This window comes from Capricornis sumatraensis, chromosome X (genome assembly GCF_032405125.1).
Source record: "Capricornis sumatraensis isolate serow.1 chromosome X, serow.2, whole genome shotgun sequence".
Classification (NCBI taxonomy): domain Eukaryota; kingdom Metazoa; phylum Chordata; class Mammalia; order Artiodactyla; family Bovidae; genus Capricornis; species Capricornis sumatraensis.
Window position 1 is genome coordinate 85,823,090 of NC_091092.1, and position 21,171 is coordinate 85,844,260.

General features: G+C 47.7%; 1 protein-coding gene across 1 annotated transcript; it reads left to right on the forward strand.

Annotated features, from left to right (window-relative positions):
• The first annotated feature begins 9,762 nt into the window (after positions 1–9,762).
• Positions 9,763–16,956, forward strand: WAS (WASP actin nucleation promoting factor). The gene is made up of 12 exons (XM_068962604.1): positions 9,763–9,924; positions 10,281–10,421; positions 11,538–11,624; positions 11,727–11,829; positions 11,934–11,975; positions 12,069–12,122; positions 12,915–13,089; positions 14,066–14,108; positions 14,312–14,465; positions 14,684–15,096; positions 15,356–15,470; positions 16,728–16,956. Exons 1-12 carry the CDS (start codon positions 9,793–9,795, stop codon positions 16,781–16,783), a joined length of 1,515 nt encoding a protein of 504 aa, XP_068818705.1. The 5' UTR covers positions 9,763–9,792; the 3' UTR covers positions 16,784–16,956.
• Positions 16,957–21,171: the final 4,215 nt, after the last annotated feature.

Sequence of the window (21,171 nt, forward strand, 5' to 3'; positions counted from 1 at the left end):
ATGTGCACGTGCTTAGGAATAAAACACGACTGGGTAGCATATTAAACAGCGGAGACATTACTTTGCCAACAAAGGTCCGTCTCGTCAAGGCTATGGTTTTTCCAGTAGTCATGTATGGATATGAGATGTGGACTATAAAGAAAGCTGAGCACCGAAGAATTGATGCTTTTGAACTGTGGTGTTGGAGAAGACTCTTGAGAGTCCCTTGGACTGCAAGGAGATCCAACCAGTCCGTTCTGAAGGAGATCAGCCCTGGGATTTCTTTGGAAGGAATGATGCTAAAGCTGAAACTCCAATACTTTGGCCACCTGATGCAAAGAGCTGACTCACTTGAAAAGACCCTGATGCTGGGAAAAATTGAAGGCGGGAGGAGAAGGGGACGACAGAGGATGAGATGGTTAGATGGCATCACTGACTCAATGGAAATGAGTTTGAGTAGATTCTGGGAGTTGGTGATGGACAGGGAGGCCTGGTGTGCTGTAGTCCATGGAGTAGCGAAGAGTCAGACATGACTGAGCGACTGAACTGAATTGAACTGAGTGCCAAAGCACACAGGACCTTCGGGGTATCACAGACAGAACTTTATGGAGGGAGGAGAGATTCTGTAAGTAACTGGTCTCCCTCATTGCCAAATATCTGGCACTGCTGTAATTATTTTATAATTAAAAATTTACACAAGGAGTTCATCTATCTTTGATAAGACTATTACTAGTTATTAGGAAAAAACTTTGAAAAGATTAGTGTTTTTCTCTCTTTTTGATCCCTGCCCCCCACAGTGTCCTGGGCCTGCAACTTGCCACCACATTCCACTTGCCCCCACACCCAGCTGCCTAAATATTTTTAAACATTGACAAAGTACCTTTCAGTCATAAATCAAAGAAAATAAGAAAAGCTTTATTCCTTTAAAAGATTTAGTGGGGACTTCCCTGGCAGTCCAGTGGTTAAGACGCCATGCTTCCACTGTAGGGAGTGTGGGTTCAGTCCCTGGTGGCAGAATTAAGATCCCACATGCCATGCATGGCAGCCAAAAACAACAACACAAAAAGATTTTGCTTTGATTTCGAAAGACCATTGTTGGTAATGAGTAACTTTTCAAAGCTTCCTGTCCAACTTCTAACACACAAGCTATGCTAACACTGTGCATATGTGCATCTTTATCGCCCAATTTTCTGAGCCCTCTATTGATCATAAGATTGTAAACACACATACTGGGTTCTCCCATAGTTGCCAAACTTAGCCAATTAAATAAAAAACAAAAGCTTTTCTCTTCAGGTTGCCTGTAGTCAAGGTATAAACGAGTTGATAATGATGGAATTGGAAAAATTAAAGGGCTATAGACATAGTGCATGCTATACTTTTGGAGTGTTTTTTTTTTAATAAAAAAGCATTTTATTTTATTCAAATAGGCTCATCCTTTTATTTATAAGCTAAAGATCTCTGTCTTCTTTAATTATATCATTTTGGGGTACATTTCTGTAATAGAGACTATATAGTTTATTACATGTTGGGTTATACCATTACTGCAAGGTCCCAAACAAAGACAATGCACCCATCACTAACTATGGACCCTGAGTGGAGATACTAAATTGAAGTACATATATTACAAATCCAGCCGCCATCAGAAAGAAGCATTCAGGGATGACCAAATACCCACACTTCAACCAACCCTTTCATTTTTCTACCCAGCACCCCAAACACCCATACACACACTTAAAATAACAATCTTTCTAGGATCAGAACGGATACAAAGGCCAGCTTGTGTTTTCAGCAGTGGAGGCAGTGCTGGACATAGACTTAGAGCTTCCAAGCAAATTAAGGGAAATTTGTCCTATTTGGTGAAAGCAGAGGACTCAGAGCTCAGCCTTCCTAAAATTGGGAGCACTATGTAAAATTAGCAACAGTCTTCTCCTGGGAATTCCTCTGTCGTCCAGTGGTTAGGACTCTGCACTTTCACTGTCGAGGGCCCAGGTTCAATCCCTAGCCAGGGAATCCCGCAAGCCACTCAGTGCAGCAAAAAAATAAACTTATTAATAAAGAACATAAAAACAGTCCCTTCTCTTTCAGCATGTGACTGACCAAGAGCAGTGAACTGGGGCCTCACTACTCCATCTATATCATCCATATCTATACCCTTATGAGCCATGTATTCATTTATAGATATTATATATATTTATAATGTGTGTAACTTAGTGACTAAACCACCAATCTATATTTATATTTTATAAATATATAAAATTTATATTTATATTTTAATTTATATGTGTGCATGCATGCTCAGTCATGTCTGATTCTTTGAGACCGTAGCTCACTAGGCTCTGCTGTCCATGGTATTTTCCAGGCAAGATCTTGGAGTGGGTTGCCATTTCTTCCTCCAAGGGAATCTTGTCCACTCAGGGATTGAACCCACGTGTCCTGCGTCTCCTGCATTGGCAGGTGGATTCTTTACCACTGTGCCACCTGGGAAGCCCTTAATTTACATATATAATGTAAAAATTGCAGATTTTAAAGTAGGTAACTGGCTATACTGCCTATGATGTATATTAAATAATACGTCAATCATAGCAATCCTGTCCCATCTGAGAAGGCCTAATGCTCCAAAACCATCACTTTGCACGTTGAATACTGGGTAAAGTGTATTCTCTTAAACACCTTTTGTCAAAAGCCTCGCTGTTAGGGCTTGTAACTGCTGTCAACTTGTTGCTGAAACTCAGCCTCTGTTCACCGGTGCCAAATAGGAACAGGAAGACAGAGTTTTCGGTGAAGTAGGAAAGAATAGTTTTTCATTGCTTTGCCAGGCAAAGGGGGCCACAGTGGGCTAATGCCCTGAAGACCCTGTGACCCAGCCTGGAGAGGGTAGTAAGGAGTTCTATAGTGTTCAAGGAGCAGGGCATGATCAGCTCGTGGGCAGTTCTTGGCACCAAGGTGACATTTCAAGCATTATCAACCTTCTGGTTTCAGCCAGTCTAGGGTCTGTGTTCTTGCGGTCAGCAGTTTTCATCTGGTGGGGGGAGAGGGTGTCTGCTTCCTGTAAAAACAACTTAGGAATGTGTATCAGGCCTTTATCTATATCCTTCAGGGAACTGGGAGTTCGGGTGATTCTGTTATGTGGCAGAATTATAGTCTACATTGTTACCAGTTCCTTAGCCCAACAGCTATCCTTTGTTTCTAAATCTTCACATTTCCCAATCATTTACTCAAGTCAGCATTTTACTTCAAAAGACAAGGCCATAGAGGCTTGAACAGTTTCAAACTTTGTACCGGTTTTGTCAGGAGTAAAGTACATCACGTTCAAAAACTACAAGATATCGCTCTGCAATTTATAGTCTTGGGAGAGCCAGACACCCCACTGTACCCGTCCCACTGTGGCAGAACGTAATTTTATTAAAGTAACTTCTGAGAGTTTTCCTAAACCCATAGAACGCTTTCTATTTTGAGTAAACTAGAGAATAAAGGGAGAAGGCAATGGCAACCCACTCCAGTACTCTTGCCTGGAGAATCCCAGGAGTGGGGGAGCCTGGTGGGCTGCCGTCTATGGGGTCGCACAGAGTCGGACATGACTGAAGCGACTTAGCAGCAACAGCAGCAGAGAATAAAGGGATGCAGAACCACTTGGTACACGCACTGAAAACCCTGAAAGTGAAAGTCACTCAGCCATGTCCGTGTGACTGCATTGACTACGCAGTTCATGACATTCTCCAGGCCAGAATACTGGAGTGGGTAGCCCTTCCCCGCTCCAGGGGATCTTCCCAACCCAGGGATCGAACCCAGCTCTCCCACATTGCAAGCGGATTCTTCACCAGTTGAGCCACCAGGGAAGCCGAGGAATACTGGAGTGGGTAGCCTATCCCTTCTCCAGCGGATCTTTCCAACTCAGGAATCGAACTGCAGTCTCCTGCATCACAGGCAGATTCTTTACCAACTGAGCTACTTAGGTAAGCCCATGGAAAGCCCTAGTGGGTGAGTTACAGAATTTATGATTGTATCACCCAGTGCAGCAGGCGTCCTGATGTGTGATCTTACTAACCCTCCAGCAGTAAACACCACCTTCTACCCTTCTACACTTGAGCAATCTGAACCTCTGGGGAGGTATTCGAACCCACCACCCGAAATCCTCAAAGCCGGCTTAAGCGGCTCGGCACACTGGTCTGGCATCTACTGCGCATGTCCCCGAACCATGACCAATGGGAGCCCCGAGCGCGGGACCGGAGGCGGGGCCATGTTATTCTCTGACCCCGTGCAGCTTCAAAGAATTAGCAAGGACGAGAATTCGGTCATCGACCAATCAGAGCCCGTGGCGGTCCTGCTCTCCCTACCCGTAGGCCAATTACTGCTCCGATGCATTGCGAGCGGCTACGAAATTAAGGAATGGAGCGGGGGGAGAAAGTAGTTAAGATGGCTGATATGAGAGAGGCTGAGGGTGAGACCCCAGAGAGAGGCTCGCCCAAAGTGGGTGAGAATCAGGAGCTCTTGGGACTAGCAGGATTGCGACACCCCACTCTCCATTAGGGAACGAGGCAGCCATCGTATCCCTCCCCCACAAGCAAAATGGTATGTTGCAAGACGGCCACCCTCTCCACAGTGGTACGATCCTGGACGGACTGCTCCATTTTGCATTCCTCCCCTTTCCCGCAGTAGTCCATTCCAGACTGCAGCGCTAACCCCTCCTGGGCTCACACTGTCAAGGTGTGGGCGGCCCTTGGGACCCACTGATCAGAAGGTGGACTCTCTTAAGAGTCTCACACAGACTCGGTTGTGGACCCTTCTGGTGTCACTGAGCGGGAAATAGACAGTTGGCGTCACAGATCGGGGTAGGGGTTAGGAAGGACCCATTTAGGGAGAGCTGGTGGTGATTCTGAGACTGTGATCAGTGTAGGGACTAGGAGGGGACCTTTGGCTGCCTGGCTGGTCCGAGATGAGTAGCGCAAACCTAGAAGGGAAGGAGAGGGATGGATGGCACCTTGTTTTCCCATGCAGGTGAGAGGAGTAAGGCAGGAAACGTGGTGGGTGGGACTTCCGAGGTTGATGGGTTAGGGCCCTAGAAGAGTGTGACTGGGCCCACACAATGGATCTCCGAGATGGACTTTGCAGCACGGAAAAGTAGGGAAAGGGCAGAGAGAAGGTGGCCATGTTCTGGGTCTCTAAATATCCACCAATGGTGGTGGGACTTGAATGTCTAATGGAGGAGGGTGAGAAGAGGATTGGAGCAGGAATGGGGAGAATGCTAGGCTGAGGGAAGGATAGTGCCTTTATCCAAGTTATTCAGCCATTTCATGAAAACAAACAACGCATAATTATAACATATTAAGCTCTGTCCTCGTCACTTGACATGAATTATCTCATTTAAATCTTCGCAACAGTCTTAACTACTATTGTTATCCACTTTATGGATGAGAGAACTAAAGCACTGAGAGGTTACCAGACTTTAAACAGCTGATAAGTGCCAGAGCCAGGTTGTAAGCCTCAAGAATCTGGCTCTATCCACTGAGCAGTTCTTATCCCTACAGGCATCTCTGCTTTTCTATGCATGCCCTGTCCTCAATCAACCCCAACCAGGACTAGAAATCAGCCCCTCTCCTAAAACATCCCTTTGGCTGTAGCATCAGTGAACAGTGTAGATATCTCTGTGGGAGGGTCTGGCTCTTGCACACTAGAAGCTGTTTTTCTTCCCTCCCCCCAGGCAGGGAGGTGAAGAGAGGAGGGGGGGCAGTGAGAAGAGAGCAATAGGTCACATCATAGGTAACTAGACCATACAGTGATTATTCAACAGATACTGATTGAGCTTCTGCATGTAGGGTCCTGTGCTAGGTGGTGGGGATGTGGCAATGGACAAGACAGACAAGAGTCCGGTTCCTGCCTGCCCTAGGAGTGTGTTTTGGGAATTCCTGGTAGGCAGACTTTGGTTATCACAATGATGGTGATGTTTTGGCATTGAACAGGCAGGGTCCTGAGATGCTGGGGGACAGCCCCACACCACCAAGACTTGTAACATCCATGAATGTCATTCTAGGGTGGTAAAAAGAGGCTTCCCAAAATGTTTCTTATGGAAAGGGTGCATTGTATCCAAGGGTTGGGAACTGCTGTTTCCTTAAGTTAGTCCCAGGAAACACCCCTCAGTCAAGGGTAGGGAGGACCACAAGGGGCAGGAAGGAAAGGGGAGAAGAAGGACTAGGGTGTGGAAGAAAACCCTCATGTCTTTTCACTGACAGTGTCTTATTACCTACTCGGGACTTAGGCATGGCAATGGGGATCTTTAAGCAATATCAGATCCCCCCGCTCCCCCTGCCTTGAGACTTCCCTGGCAGTTCAGTGGTTAAGACTTCACTTTCCAGTGGAGGGGGTGCAAGTTCAGTCCTTGGTTAGGGAGCTAAGATCCCACATGCCTCTTGGCCAAAAAAACCAAAACATAAAAAACAGAGGTAATATTGTAACAAATTCAAAAAGACTTAAAATGGTCCACATTAAAAAAAAATCTTAAAAAAAATCAATATCCCCTCAAAACAAAGTAAAATATGCACAAGATATAAACAGGAAATATCTTTCCATATGGTGATCCCTGGGAGTTTGGCAGAGTTTGGGATTGATGGGAGAGCATCAGGTGAGTGCAAGTCATTGGGCTTATCATGCTTCTTGGGGGTTCCTGGGTATTCACTGGTGAGAAGTAAGTTAGAATGTCTGCTCCCTGCTGCAGTAGACTGACTTGTGTGGTAAGTATTCAATCCACTTTCCTGCTGGGAACAACTGGAAAAGCTTGATTAGGGTTTTTGTTTTTGTTTTTTTTTTAAATCTATTTGAAGTCCCAGGTGAGCAAATTACCTTTGAGGTCATCACCTCACCAAATACTGTCATCCAGTGCAGAGAAGCAAGTGTCGAAGAGAACACATAACAGTAAAATAAACCAGCTCCAAATTATTAATGCAGGGCAACAGAGCAATTCAGTAATCTGAATAAGATTTAAAATGATCATAAAATGATTAATGAATCACTGTATTCCAGGCTGAGGAAACTCATTGTATTAGGGACAAAAATAATAAAAATAAATCTACTTAAGTTTTTTAATTGGAGAAAAATACAAATTTTAAACTTGTCTGCTCCTTAGAAGTAAGAACATGAAATATACAACTTTTACATATTAATTTACAAAATCACCAGCAAATGTAGCAGAGGTTTAAAACCCCCTGAAATAGACTTAAAGGGGACAGATCTAAGAGCAGAGAAAGAAGGAAAACAAAAGACTGAAGTAGCAGAAGAATTTCATCCCAGGCCCCATGTGGCATTTTAGAGTTTAGGAACCATTTCTCACAAAACTGGCCTCAGCTTCAACTCTCACAAGCTGTGTGATCTCGGGCAACTTAGCTAAGCTACTCTGGGCCACCGCTTCCCTATCATTAAAATGGAAACAGCTGAAGCTCTCACTGCCTGGGGTTGTCTGTGCATGTGAAATAAGTACGTAAGTATGAGGCACTCAGAAAAATGTCAGAAAACACTAAATCAAATTAGATATGAATCCCTCACTCATTTCTTCAAGAAACATTTATTGAGTGTCTAGTTTGTGCCTGGCACACAGTGAGAGCTCAACAAACAATGTCAACATAAATGAATGCAGTGACTTTCTAAGGAAAAAACAGGTGCTTGCCCTAGTGAACAGGCTGGAAGGGACTCCAGACCAGGAGGTATGAAACTGCCTGGTGACTTGGAAGCACCGTATGCCGGTTGGTGAGCAGAGAAATTGCCACAACAGAAGTGGCTTCGATGGTGCTTCCCTGGTGGCTCAGACAGTAAAGAATCCACCTGCAATGCAGGAGACCCAGGTTCGATCCCTGATCGGGAATATCCCCTGGAGAAGGGAATGGCTACCCACTCCAGTATTCTTGCCTGGAGAATTCCATGGACAGAGGAGCCTGGCGGGCTACACAGTCCATGGATGGGGTCACAGAATTGGACATGACTGGGCAACTAATACAAGTGGGTTTGAGACTTGGCTTAGGAGAGAAGCTTGGCACCGCAGGCATGGGAGCCATACAGGTTTCCAGGTAGGACTGTGGGTCACAAGTTGACATGTGCTGTTTCCCTTCAGGTATATGGGAATGCCAGACACACCCCGGATATGCTCAGCTCCCCTCAAGCTGCTGTATGTGTACCTGAAAACTTCACATCTCCAAATGGGAAATAGGTCCAGGGAGGGGTACGGACCGAGCTTCCATTCTCTTGGGGAAACAGTCTGTCAAAGTTCGAGCTATGCAAGCCCTACAATGCCCCAATTCCCCTCCTGAGAGTGTGCTTGCCTATTTGGAACAGGAGATGCGTATAGGAGCAAATAAGGCAGCGTTGCTGCCAACCACGAGAGACAGAAACAGCTCAGATATCTGTTAACAGGAGAATACGAATAAACAAATTGTCTAGTAACACAATGTGGGCTTCCCTGGTGGCTCAGCGGTAAAGAATCTGCCTGCAATGTCTCCTGCAATGGAGACACAGGAGATGCTGGTTTGATCCCTGGGGGAGTTGGGAAGATCCCCTGGAGGAGGGCATGGCAACCCACTCCAATATTCTTGCCTGGAGAATCCCTTGGACAGAGGAGCCTGGCAGGCTACAGTCCAAAGGGTCACAAAGAGTTAAACACAACTGAAGCGACTTAGCACGCGCACACACACACATAGTAACACAATAGAATGCTATATAGCAGTAACAACTACTGCTACCGGCAAATATGAATCTTAGTAGCAGAGCGGGCGGTGGAGCATCTTGATGAAAAGTGCACACTGACCAACCTGCCTGGCATGCTAGCTTGGAGCTACTGGGGAGATCATGTAACCACTCTGGGCCTCAGTTTCCCTCCATCAAATGGCAAAAATAGTGTGTGTCCCCCAGGCCAATAGGAGGGTTTATACGAGTCAATATTTACAAAGAGGTCAGAAGAGTGCCTGGCACACATGTTCAGTGCTACATGAATATTTGTTAGATAAAAATAGAATGTTGAGGGACTTCCCTGGCGGTCCAGTGGTTAAGAATCTGCCTTCCAATGCAGGAGATGTGAGTTTGATTCCTGGTTGAGGAACTCAGATCTGACATGCCAAGGGGCAACTAAGCACTCGCATCACAAGAGAATCCCAAACACCACAAGGAGAAGCCCTTGCACTGCAACAAGAGAAGCCCATGTATCGCAAAGAGCCTAAATAAGTAAATAAAACATAGAGTATTGAGTGGGGGAAAAGACAAGACTCCAAAGATTACACACTTTTAAAAGTTCAGAAGCAACAGCAACTAAATGAGATGGTGTGGTAGGGATGGGGAAGTTGAGCCAGGTGTGAGTGAGTTGGGGTCTCAGGAGAGAGGTGGGGTCCCAGGTGCTTGCTATGTAATTAAAGGAAAATCTGTACTGCAATAACCCTTCAGCACCAGAGCCTTGGACCTTGGGCCCAGAGTAACTGGATGCTTTGGGGAGGAAGAAGGCCGCTCAGCCCATGACTGCCCCCCGTGGCACTGCAGAAATGCTGCAGTGGCCTATCCCTCACTGCCAGCCAACCAAAGGGAGGAGGGTCCAAGCAAGTCAGAGGGAGATGGGCCCCAGAGAGTAAGAAAGGAGGACAAAAGCTGGTCCAAAAGATGGATCTAACCAGTCAAATGGAGGAGGGCCTCAGTCTAAAGGAGGAGGCCAGGCCTACCGAGGGGCCCCTAGAGGACTTGTTTCCCTTGTGGTTTTTTTGCACTTCCTGTTCCCCCACTCACTGCGGAAGTTCCTCTTCTTACCCTGCACTCAGAGCCCAGCCGGAGAGGACAAGGGCAGGAGGCACCATGAGTGGGGGCCCTTCAGGAGGCAGGCCTGGGGGCCGCGGAGGACAAGGGGTTCAGCAGAACATCCCGTCCACCCTCCTCCAGGACCATGAGAACCAACAACTCTTTGAGATGCTCGGACGGAAGTGCTGGGTGAGCTGGGGATCTTCTGGCCCTCCTTGTCTCCCTCTCCTCTTCTTCTCCTCCTCCTCTTCGTCCTCTTCATCTTCCCCATCCTCTCCCTCTCCTCCTTTCCTCCCCTTCCTCTCTCCTCATCTTTCCCATCCTCCTCTCCTTCTCCTCCTCTTCCTCTCCATCATCTCCTCTCAGAATCCACTTACCCCCATTCACCAATCCCAGGAAGAACTCAATGTTCATTCACTTTCCCTCTGGTTGTGGCTCTTCCTTTGGAGCCATGATGGCCACAGGCAAGAAAGGGCCAGGACTGGTTCCCAGACCCTCTGGATGCCCCTGACTGCATTCCAATGAGTCCTACTCTCCCCTCTCAGACGCTGGCCACTGCGGTTGTTCAGCTGTACCTGGCGCTGCCCCCTGGAGCCGAGCACTGGACCAAGGGACACTGTGGAGCTGTGTGCTTCGTGAAGGATAACCCCAAGAAGTCTTACTTCATCCGCCTTTATGGCCTTCAGGTGATCCCCGCCCCACCACTGGACAGACAATCCAGTTTTCAACCCATAAACCCAGATCTGTGTCCATAGCCCTGAGCCCTCAGACAGATCAGTGAACCCCCTGAGCTCTAGAACCAAAGACTTTATCCAGATGCCAGCCTCTGGTTTGTCTTTCTAAGCCTGTGATGACAGACCCCAGAGTCTTTGTGTCAAGATCTGTAACCCCCAATATTAGTATACCCCCTAAATCTAATCTGTTCCACAAATTCCATATATATATATACACACACACACACATACTATATTTTTACCTGAACCTCATATCTATTTGAAACTCCACATTTTAGGTCTCAGAAACCTCCCATCAGTACTCCTGAACTCCAGAATTTTGCCTAGCTTCTAAGTCAAAAATATGTTCCACAAATCCCAAACCTAAGTATGCCTTTGAATCTTCAACTCCAAATCTGTCCTTTTAAGCCCACAGCATTGGATCCCAGAACTTCTATATGAAAACTCCTAATCACCTAAATATTGAGGTAGCTCATAAGTCAAAAACCTATTCCACAAACCCTTAACATAAATCCTCCAAGCAAAAATCCCAAATTCATCCCATTAAACTGATAAAGATAGACCCAGTAGAACCGCATCAAGATCCCAGGGTCATCAAATATTGACCAAACTCCTAATTTATAACTCTGCTCTGCAAATCTCAAATTGGCTCAACCCCCTCCAAAAAGACTTCCCAAGTCTGTATTTCTGAACCTCAAATCTCAATCCCAACTCCTAATACTGGAACCCTACCTGACCTAATGAAGGTCCCCATATAAGGGGGGGATTTGGGACAGATTCTCTGAATGGACTCAGTTTCCTAGAACTAGAGTCCCAAATCCTCAAATTCAAGTCCCCTTATTCCACATCTGGACCCCAAATCCAAGTTTCTCGCTGAAGGGTCTGACTCCCATACTGTACCCTAATCCTCCACATCTGACTCCTAGATTCCCAGCTCCTCAGTTCTGAGCTGGAATTCTCCAAATCAGATTTTGGGGCCCAAAATTTGTATACCATGCTCCCTATCTGGAAAACAGAGGCCCTCCACCCAGGGCGTGCCTCGGTGCCAGTGTGCTCCCTCCTCTCCAGGCTGGCCGGCTGCTGTGGGAACAGGAGCTGTACTCACAGCTGGTCTACTCTGCTCCCACCCCCTTTTTCCACACCTTTGCTGGAGATGTAAGTGACCACCTAAACCCTGGGCCTCAGTTGGGGTGCAAGGAGGAGAGGGGAAAGGTGTGGGGAGGTCTGGAAGGCAGCTGACCCCCCAGGCATGTGCAGGACTGCCAAGCGGGGCTGAACTTTGCAGACGAGGGCGAGGCCCAGGCCTTCCGGAACCTGGTGCAGGAGAAGATACAAAAACGGAATCAGAGGCAAAGCGGGGGTAAGAAGGCCTTGGGGAAGGGAAAGAGGTTGAGCAGAAGTGAGGGCAAGAGTGGGGAGCTGGAAAAGCCCCTCTCCTGATTCTGATTTCCTGTCTCTCCACAGACAGGCGCCAGCTCCCGCCTTCACCAGTGCCAGCCAGTGAAGGTGAGTCCTCTAGTGCAAGGAGGAGTAATAAGGGGCTAGCGCAGAAAACTGAGGCAGGGTTGTGATAGTTCTCTATCCATTGCATCTTCCCAGAGAGAAGAGGAGGGCTCCCACCCCTGCCCCCGCACCCAGGTGGAGACCAAGGGGGTGAGTGCTGAATATTCCCTGTGTCTCTGGGTGGGCAGCTATCACCAGCCCCAGAGACACTGGGCTGGCTGCTGGGCCTGTGGGGAAAATGGGTGACTGGGCCATTGACCCATTTACCTACCAACCAGAGCATAAGAGAGACAGGAAGGCGGTTGGGAGAATCAGTGTGTTAGATGGTCATGGAAGGAGTGGGAGAATGAATAGATACACAGGTGGGGCGTGGGTAGATAAATGAGTAGATGGGTGGGTGCAGTGATAAATAGGTGAATGAATAGGTGGATAGATGTGTGGGCGGATGGATTGGTGGTGGACAGATGGTTAAATGGGGGCATGAATTGATGGAAGGACGCAGATGTACCGGTGGGTGTATAGATGTAGGTGAATGGGTATGTGGGTGAGTGGATAAATAGATGGATGGATGACTGAGTAAATTAATGAGTGAGTGATGGAATGAATTCAACAGTGAATAAATGAATAAGTGACAAAATTTCAATCAGTGGAGAAAGCAATGATTGAATGAGTGAAGGAATAATTTAACAAATTAGTCAATGAGCCAGTGAATAAATGAGTCAATACTTAAGTGTGAGTAAATTAATTAATGAATCAGTGAATGTATGGATGGTATGCAGGACCCACCCACCCACTTCTCCATAAACCTACTTGGACCCCTCACCCACTCCTTCCATGACCATCTAACACACTGATTCCCCCAACTGTCTTCCTGTCTCTAACTCTCATGCTCTGGTTAGTAGGTAAGTGGGTCAATGGCCCAGTCACCCATTTTCCCCACAGGCCCAGCAGCCAGCCCAGTGTCTCTGGGGCTGGTGACAGTGGACATCCAGAACCCAGACATCACGAATTCACGATACCGTTCGCTCCCAGCACCTGGGCCTGGCCCAAGTAATAAGAAACGCTCAGGGAAGAAAAAGATCAGCAAGTCTGATATTGGTGCACCCAGTGGATTCAAGTGAGAACCTCTCCAGTGGGCCCATGGATCCTGGGGGTGGGGGAGCAGAGAGCAGGTGGATAGGAGGAGAGCTGAGTGAATGAAAGGATGGAAAAATGGATGGGTAGGTGAGAGAGTAGGCAAATGAGTGGATGGGTGAGGGGGAGAGTGCAAAGCTAGGACTAGGGAGATATACCAAAGGCACCAAGATTGCAAATTTTACAGAGGCAGTCACTCTCTACCGCATCACGCAACTATAATCCATGACTTTAAAGAGTGAGTGCCTCTTTAAATTTTGCTTCCTAGGCATTACACTCAACCTAGTCCCTCCCTGGTTAGGCTGGAATGGATGGATGGGTAGATAGATGGATGAATGAATGAATGGTTGGGTTGGAGAATGAATGGTTGGTAAATGGGAAGTGGGTAGGTAGATGGGTGGGTGAGTGGATGAGTATGTGGACAGAATGATATACAGGCCAATGGGTTCATATACAAGGTGGATGGGGATGGACAGGTTGCCACATATGTGGATGAAGGACAATTCAGTGGCTACATAGAAGTGTGTGATTGAATGGGAAATCAAGTGAGTGAATGAATGCAAAGATGGGCATATGGGTAGATGGATGGGTGGATGGACAAGTGTGGGTTAGGACAGATTGGTGGACAAATGGGTAAATAAATGTGTGTGGACAGATGAATGGGGAGACAAATGTATATATAGATCAGTGGTCTGACAGGTGAATGTGAACACCCAGGTGGACAAATAGATGGGTGGATGGATGGTGGAAAGAGGGATGGGCAGACAGATGGGCACCACAAACTGTGAACCCTCTTTAGTTCCATAACTACTACTCTCACTCATTCATTAACTTAAGACTCATTCATTAATTCTGGCTCCTGAGAGTCCGTCTGGGCAGGGGAGGGCAAGAGAGCTTCACTAGGAAGGTAGGGAAGAAACGGCCATGGCGCTTCACTGGGGTCTCCTCACCTCCCTCAGACATGTCAGCCACGTGGGGTGGGACCCCCAGAATGGATTTGACGTGAGTAACTCCAGAGTCCCCTGGACTCCACTCAACTCCTGCCTACCCTTCCATAGTCCACAGCTCCAGATCTACCCCCCAGACCCCATCCTTCCCACTCTCCTCTCAGATCCCTCTCTGGGGTGGACCCCATGATAATCTGTGCCCCTCCCCTCCCCACCTTATTCCCCGACCCTTGCTGGGGCCTTTTTCCTCCTGGGAAGGTGAACAACCTGGACCCAGATCTGCGGAGCCTGTTCTCAAGGGCGGGAATCAGTGATGCCCAGCTCACCGATGCTGAGACCTCCAAATTTATCTATGACTTCATTGAGAACCAGGGTGGGATGGAAGCTGTGCGGAAGGAGATGAGGCGCCAGGGTGAGCTCCCCCCCCCCGCCCACTTTCTGGACCACCTCTTCTTCTCCAACCCTGGTAGCTGATTTCTAAGAGATACCCTGTAGGCTCTCAGTCCTCATAGAAACCCCTATACTGCTTGAATTGGGAGTTGGTCGGTTGGGGTACCCATTTTACAAGTGAGCAAAACTGAGGCTCTGAAGGAAACTATAATAATAGCTATGTGTTGTCTTTCCCCTCAGAGCCACTTCCACCGCCCCCACCGCCATCCCGAGGAGGGAACCAGCCCCCCCGGCCCCCAACTGTGGGGAGTAACAAGGGTCGCTCTGGCCCTCTGCCCCCTGTACCTTCGGGAGGTGCTCCTCCCCCACCAACTCCCCGGGGACCCCCACCCCCGGGCCGAGGGGGCCCTCCGCCACCACCCCCTCCAGCCACTGGACGCTCCGTGCCACCGCCCCCTCCACCCCCTGGAGCTGGGGGTGGACCGCCCATGCCTCCGCCACCACCACCGCCACCACCGCCACCACCCAGCTCTGGGGATGGACCAATCCCTCCCCCACCCCCTCCTTCTCTGGGGCTTGTGGGGGGCCCGGCCCCTGGTGGGGGTCGGGGGGCACTTTTGGATCAAATCCGGCAGGGAATTCAGCTGAACAAGGTGAGAACCAGTGTGATGGATGATTGGGGAACTGGGACTCTGGGGTGTGCTGTGCAAGTGAGGATGGTAGGGGGCTGGGGCTGAGAGTGACGGGGGTCCCATGATTTGGGGGTTCACTGATAGGGTTGGGAGGTTGGTGGGGAGAGGTGAGTTTCAAGGCGACTAGAGTATGTGGGAGGAGAAAGAATGATGAAGGGGTGGGGAGAAGCGCTCCTCTCACAGGCCCTGAGCCCTCTGTGCTGGATCCTGCTTGCTGCAGACCCCAGGGGCCCCAGAGAGCTCAGCGCTGCAGCCACCACCTCAGAGCTCAGAGGGGCTGGTGGGTGCCCTGATGCATGTGATGCAGAAGAGAAGCAAAGCCATCCATTCCTCTGGTGAGAGTGCACCCTCCCTGTGAGCCTGCCATTCAAAGCCCATCCTGCCAGGACCTGTGGCCCTGGTTCCCAGCTAGTGTTGACCTAAAAACACCCCCAACAGCCACCAGCAATTAGTCCCATCTGTTGATGTGAGAATGAACATGAATCTGTAGCAGTCTCTTTTTTGACAGTGTTAACTGTCATTATGTAACAGTAATATGATTAACTCTCTTTGACAATGATATTAACATTAACCCCATATGTTCAATAGTATTAACATTAGCCCACTATGTGATGATAGTATTATAAAGAACCCCTTCTTTGACACTAATATTAACTCTAATGTCATGTGTCAAAAGATTAACTCATTAAGTGACAATATTATAACTAATTCAATCTTTTACAATAGTGTTAATGTTAGTCCCTTAATGTGTCAACAACATTGTCATATGAGAATTATATGAGGATACTATTAACCTCAGGGCTTCCCAGGTGGCTCAGTGATAAAGAATCCGCCTGCCAATGCAGGAGACGCAGGGCACGCCGGTTCGATCCCTGATTCAGGAGAAGCCCCTGGAGGAGGAAATGGCAACCCACTCCAGTATTCTTGCCTGGGAAGTCTTATGGACAGAGGAGCCTGGTGTGCTACAGTCCAAAGGGTCGCAAAGAGTCAGACATGACTGAGCAGAGCAGAGAAAGAGAGAGTATTAGCCTCAACCTACTGTGTGACAATAATATAATTAAAGTTCAGCTTTGACAATAACACTGACATCAACCCAGGAGTCTGTTCACAGATCAATAGGAATCCATTATATGACAGAATTATAACAAACCTCCTCTTTTGACCATGATATCATCACTAACCCCATTCTGTGTCAACAATGTTAACATTAACGCACTATGAAAAAACAACATTGTAACTTCCTCCACCTTTGCTAATATTTAAATCCACTCCATTGAGTGACAAGCCTGTTAACAGTAACCCTTTGTGTGACAATAATATCCCAACCAACCACACATTTTTTATAATATTAACCTCGACTCCAACTAGAACCTAGACCCCAGCTATAGTCCCTATCTTGCCCCTCCCTAACTCTCCCTCCTCTTAGGAGGTCCCTTTATCTAACACACAAACCTCAGATCTAACTTCCAAGTGGGAGATCTCAGCCCCCAGGGTTTAGTAATCCCAACCTCCTAGACCCTAGTAACTCCTCTCTCCAGGGCTTTTGAACCCTCCTACCCATCCTGAGTTCCACTCTTTCTCTCTCCCTCCAGACGAAGGGGAGGACCAGGCCGGGGATGATGATGATGATGATGAATGGGACGACTGAATCACCACCACCTCTGCTGTTCTGTACTGGGCTCCCCTGGCAGCCCTCCTCGCCACCCTCCTGGCCCCCAAGCCCCTTTTCTTTCCTACCCACCCCTCCAATGCTGTTATCTCTGACTGGCCTCCTCCCACACACACTCACCCTAGCAATAGCCAGGGACCTTTTTATATAAAATGTCTCAGTTCAACTCATTCAAGGATTTTTAAACAAAAATAAAATAACTGTCTTTTTGTTTCTTTAAATCTCAGTTTCTTTACCTACCAAACGTGAGAATTTGGGGTCCTTTTCCCCCAAAGTTCCTTTTATTCCCATTTCATTTGTTTAGCCATACATATGTATATTTATTTATTCATTTGTTCCCTTGGTCATTTAGTCTGTATTTCTTTGTTTCCTTCTGCCCTTCCTTCTTTCCACAGATATTTATTACCAGGCACTACTTTGGGGGCTGGGGATAAAGCAATGGGAAACAAACAACAAAAATTCTTGGTCTTGTAAGGTCAACATTCTAGGGCAGGAGATAGACAAGAAACAAGGAATTAAAAACAAAAAGAGTTACAGATCATGGTAAGAGCTATATTGTGCTGAGAGGAAGTGATGGGAAGATGTAGAGTTCAGGGAAAGACACTTGGAGGAGGTGACAGTTATGCTGAATCTAGAGAGAAAGGATTCAACCATGTGAATATTTAGAGGGAAGGGCCTTCCAGGCAGAGGGAATAGCCAATGCAAAGGCCCTGAGGTGGGAAAAAGCTTGGTGTGAGGCTGAATGTGGTTAATGAGTGAGAGAGTTATTTGTACACTCATTAAAAAAAAAAAGTGTGATCAACACGGTATTAGATCAAGAGAGCACTCAATGATCAGACTTCCCACTCTCCATGCACACAACTCCCACACAATGCTGAAATTTGATTCTGCCCAGTTCCCAGTGCAATCTAAGTCCTGGCCAATGCCAATGAAAGAGGCAAAGATTTAATAATCACATAGATCTGCTCTAGATCACAGGCAAGATGCCTCACCTCTGAGCCTCAGTTTCCTCATCTATACAATGGGGGCAACAATATGTAACCTATTTCCAACTTGGATCCCACTGGGTCACCCTCCTCCTCTAGAACTTGCTCTCCAGAGGGGGAAAAAGGCACAACTCAAAACTGTCCCTGGTGTCAAAGCTGTTTCCAAGGGGGTAATTGGAAACTCTTGTACATCAAAGCCTAGAATAGAGGGGCCTACCCCTTCCCATTTCTGAAACCTGGTGGATACAAGATCTCAGGTTTCATACCTTCAGAGGAGTAAGAGAGCAGGGAGGAAAATAAAGGTGAGGGGAAATTCAAAGGGGGCAGACTTCTTCCATCTGCAAGATCAGTGCAATAATTTCTGAACCATCCAAGGGCAGCTTAAGGGGTTAGAGGAGGGTGGAGGTATAAGGAGTAGGAGCTGGCTTTGCCCCTTAAGAATTTCCCTGCAGCCATGGAAGCTGGAGAAGGAGGGAGTCCTGGGTTCCCTTTAATTTTTTCATTATTCTTCATCCTTTACTCAACTCCCCGCCCCACCCTGGTTGGGTTCCCATGGCAAACACTGAGTCTAGGAAGGGCCTGTCATATCACTTCTACCCCTGCCAAACCCAGAATTCCATAACCCTTTGGGCAGGTTTTGTCCTGGAAAAGACCTTACATCACACAACCTCTGAATCCCCAGGAGCATTGGCTAGAGCAAGCACAGATCTGGGGTAAAAGAGTTGACTATAGGGAAGTTGCTTGAGCTCCCTGGGCCTCAGTTTCTTCAGTCTTTAAAATGAAGATACAAATGCTTACTTCACGGGGTTGTGACAAGAATGAAAGTAGATGGTGTGTGCAAAGTTCCTGGCTCTTTGTAGGCCTTTATAAATGTGAGATGCTGTTTCTGCTGTTGTTACTATTGTTATTATTGGGTGTCGCTGATCCTGAGTCATCACTGATTATAAAATGCACCATTATTCTATATATCACTTAAAAAGACCAAAAAAAAGTACTTCCAGTTAAGTTATGACCCATCAGTGCTTTTAAGACAGTCTGACTTTAAACAATTAAGTGCTTCTAGGGCCCTGGCTGACAATGTTGTTTCTTAACCTGGATTCTGATTCCACATGTATGTTCATTTGTGAAACTCATTACACGGGGTCACCACCCATGGTCTCCTTGTTTTTCTGTATGTGTGGTACACTCCAATGTTAGGTTTATATTAAAAGCCAGTCAAACTTGCACAGTTAGGAAAGGATAAAATCTTGTATTGGCCCCGCACTGGGAGATGTAGGCTACAGCAGAGTAGGCACTAAACTAATGCTGAGTGAGCAGATGGACAGCTGGGTGTGGGACACAGTAATAAGAGGGTCGTTTCTTACTTTGAGGTCTTCTAAAAAGGTGCTATCCCAGAAAGATTCATTTTCCGGATGAGCAAGAGATACCCACCCCAAGGTCACTCATCCAGGGTTTTACAGATGAAGGAACTGGCTAAGGTCCCACACTTTAGTGAAGGGTTGAGCTTGGATTGTACCCAGGTATTTGGGCTCTAAAATCCAAGCCTTTACCCACTATACTATCCTATGTGGGGAAGACTGAGGGATGGTCCCCAACACCTGTAAACCAGTACATCTTCCCCAGATTCAGGCAGAAAGAGGTCATGCCAAAGAAAAGAAAAAGAAAGAGCTCATGCCTTAAACTACTTTTGTGGGTTGGACAGGCCTCCTGGCTCCTAGGAGTGGGAAGGTCCTGCCTGCCCGGGGAGACTGGGGTCATGTGAGGACCAGCATCTGACTGTTCTAGAAGTAATAATGGAGAGAAGAATTCACAGTGAGACTTCCACTGTTAACTGTTCCACCCATGGCAAGCAGGGGCTAATGGAACCTCATCCTGACCAGTCATTTCCCCAGCTGGCTCACAGTTGGACTGGCAGGCACAGAATAACCATTTGGTTGACTACATAAAGTATGGAGCAACAGGGAGAGGGGCAATTTGAGGAAATGACAGTGTGGGTTATTGACACTGTGAGCTACTTAAAATCTAACTGAATTACAGCCTGCTTGGGACTGGCTGGGGCTGATGACCTGATGCTGCAAAAGAGAGGCAGCCTCCTGAGGGACTTACAGGTTGACTGACTGATGACCCGTGCTGTTGCTGCCTGCCTGGGTAGCCGGATGTTGTGAATGGCTGACTATTGCTAGGAATCACACCTGGCCGGAGAGCATGTGCGGATGTTACACTGTCTGGGGATGTGTAAAGGAGATCTGCTCAGTCGCTCAGTTGTGTCCTACTCTTTGCGAACCCATGAACTGCAGCCCACCAGACTCCTCTGTCCATGGAATTTTCCGGGCAAGAATACTAGAGTTGGTTGTCATTTCCTAATCCAGAGGATCTTTCCAACCCAGGGATCAAACCTGTATCTCCTGCCTTGGCAGGCAAATTCTTTACTACTGAGCCACCTGGGAAGCCCCTAAAGGAGGTCTACCCTGAGGGAATTTCAGGTTGACTGATGGACAGATCTGTGCCTGCCTGATAGGCAACCATATCTAGTGACTGACTGTCTACTGTGAACAAATCACAGTGTACTTGACAGACTGTGTGCTCAGTCAGATGTTGAGAATGGCTACCTAGTTGACTGATACGAGGGGCAGACTGAATGAGTCACAGGCCAGCTGGCCCACTGAAAAATCAGTGTAGCCGCTTGAAACCATGGCTGTCCACAGACAGAATCACATCCACCCTAAAGGGCCCTGGGGGTAGAGAATGCTGACTGACCTACCAATGGAGGGTATGCCTTGCCTGAGAAATGACAGATTGCTGGCCACTGACAGGTGGCCTGGAGGCTTTAGCTGCTGTGAGTACGTGCTCTGGGGGAATAAACTGCCTGATCACGGCATGAATGAGGAGGAACCTGAGAGAATTATGAAGTGACCAGCTGACAGTGGAGCGTGTAGCCCACACGACAGGGCTACATTCGATGTTGACAATGACAGTCTGTCCTGACATAATCACAGCCAGCCAGAGGGCCCAAGCTGGCTTCCTGGGCGGTGGTGAGATGATTTCCCCCAGAGGATTCGGAGCTGCTTCCAGGGCCAGGGTAGATGGAGAACCTGGCTACTGGACAGACTGATGGTGTGATGAAGGGACAATCTAAGGGAATGGCAGTCTGGCTTACAGCAGCATAGCTGTTGTCAACGCCGTTTGATTGCCTCGGGGGCCTCGCAGCTGGCCCGAAAGCAAGAATGGATGCTGCTGCTGACAGACTGACAGCGTGAATGGCGGGCGGGGGTCTGATGAGACAGTGGTAGTGGTGATGGATTTCAGTCGGGTGACTGCCCGAGCAGCTGTATGCGGCGGTAGTCCACCTGGGGAGTCACGGACTGCTTGGGGTTAAAATAT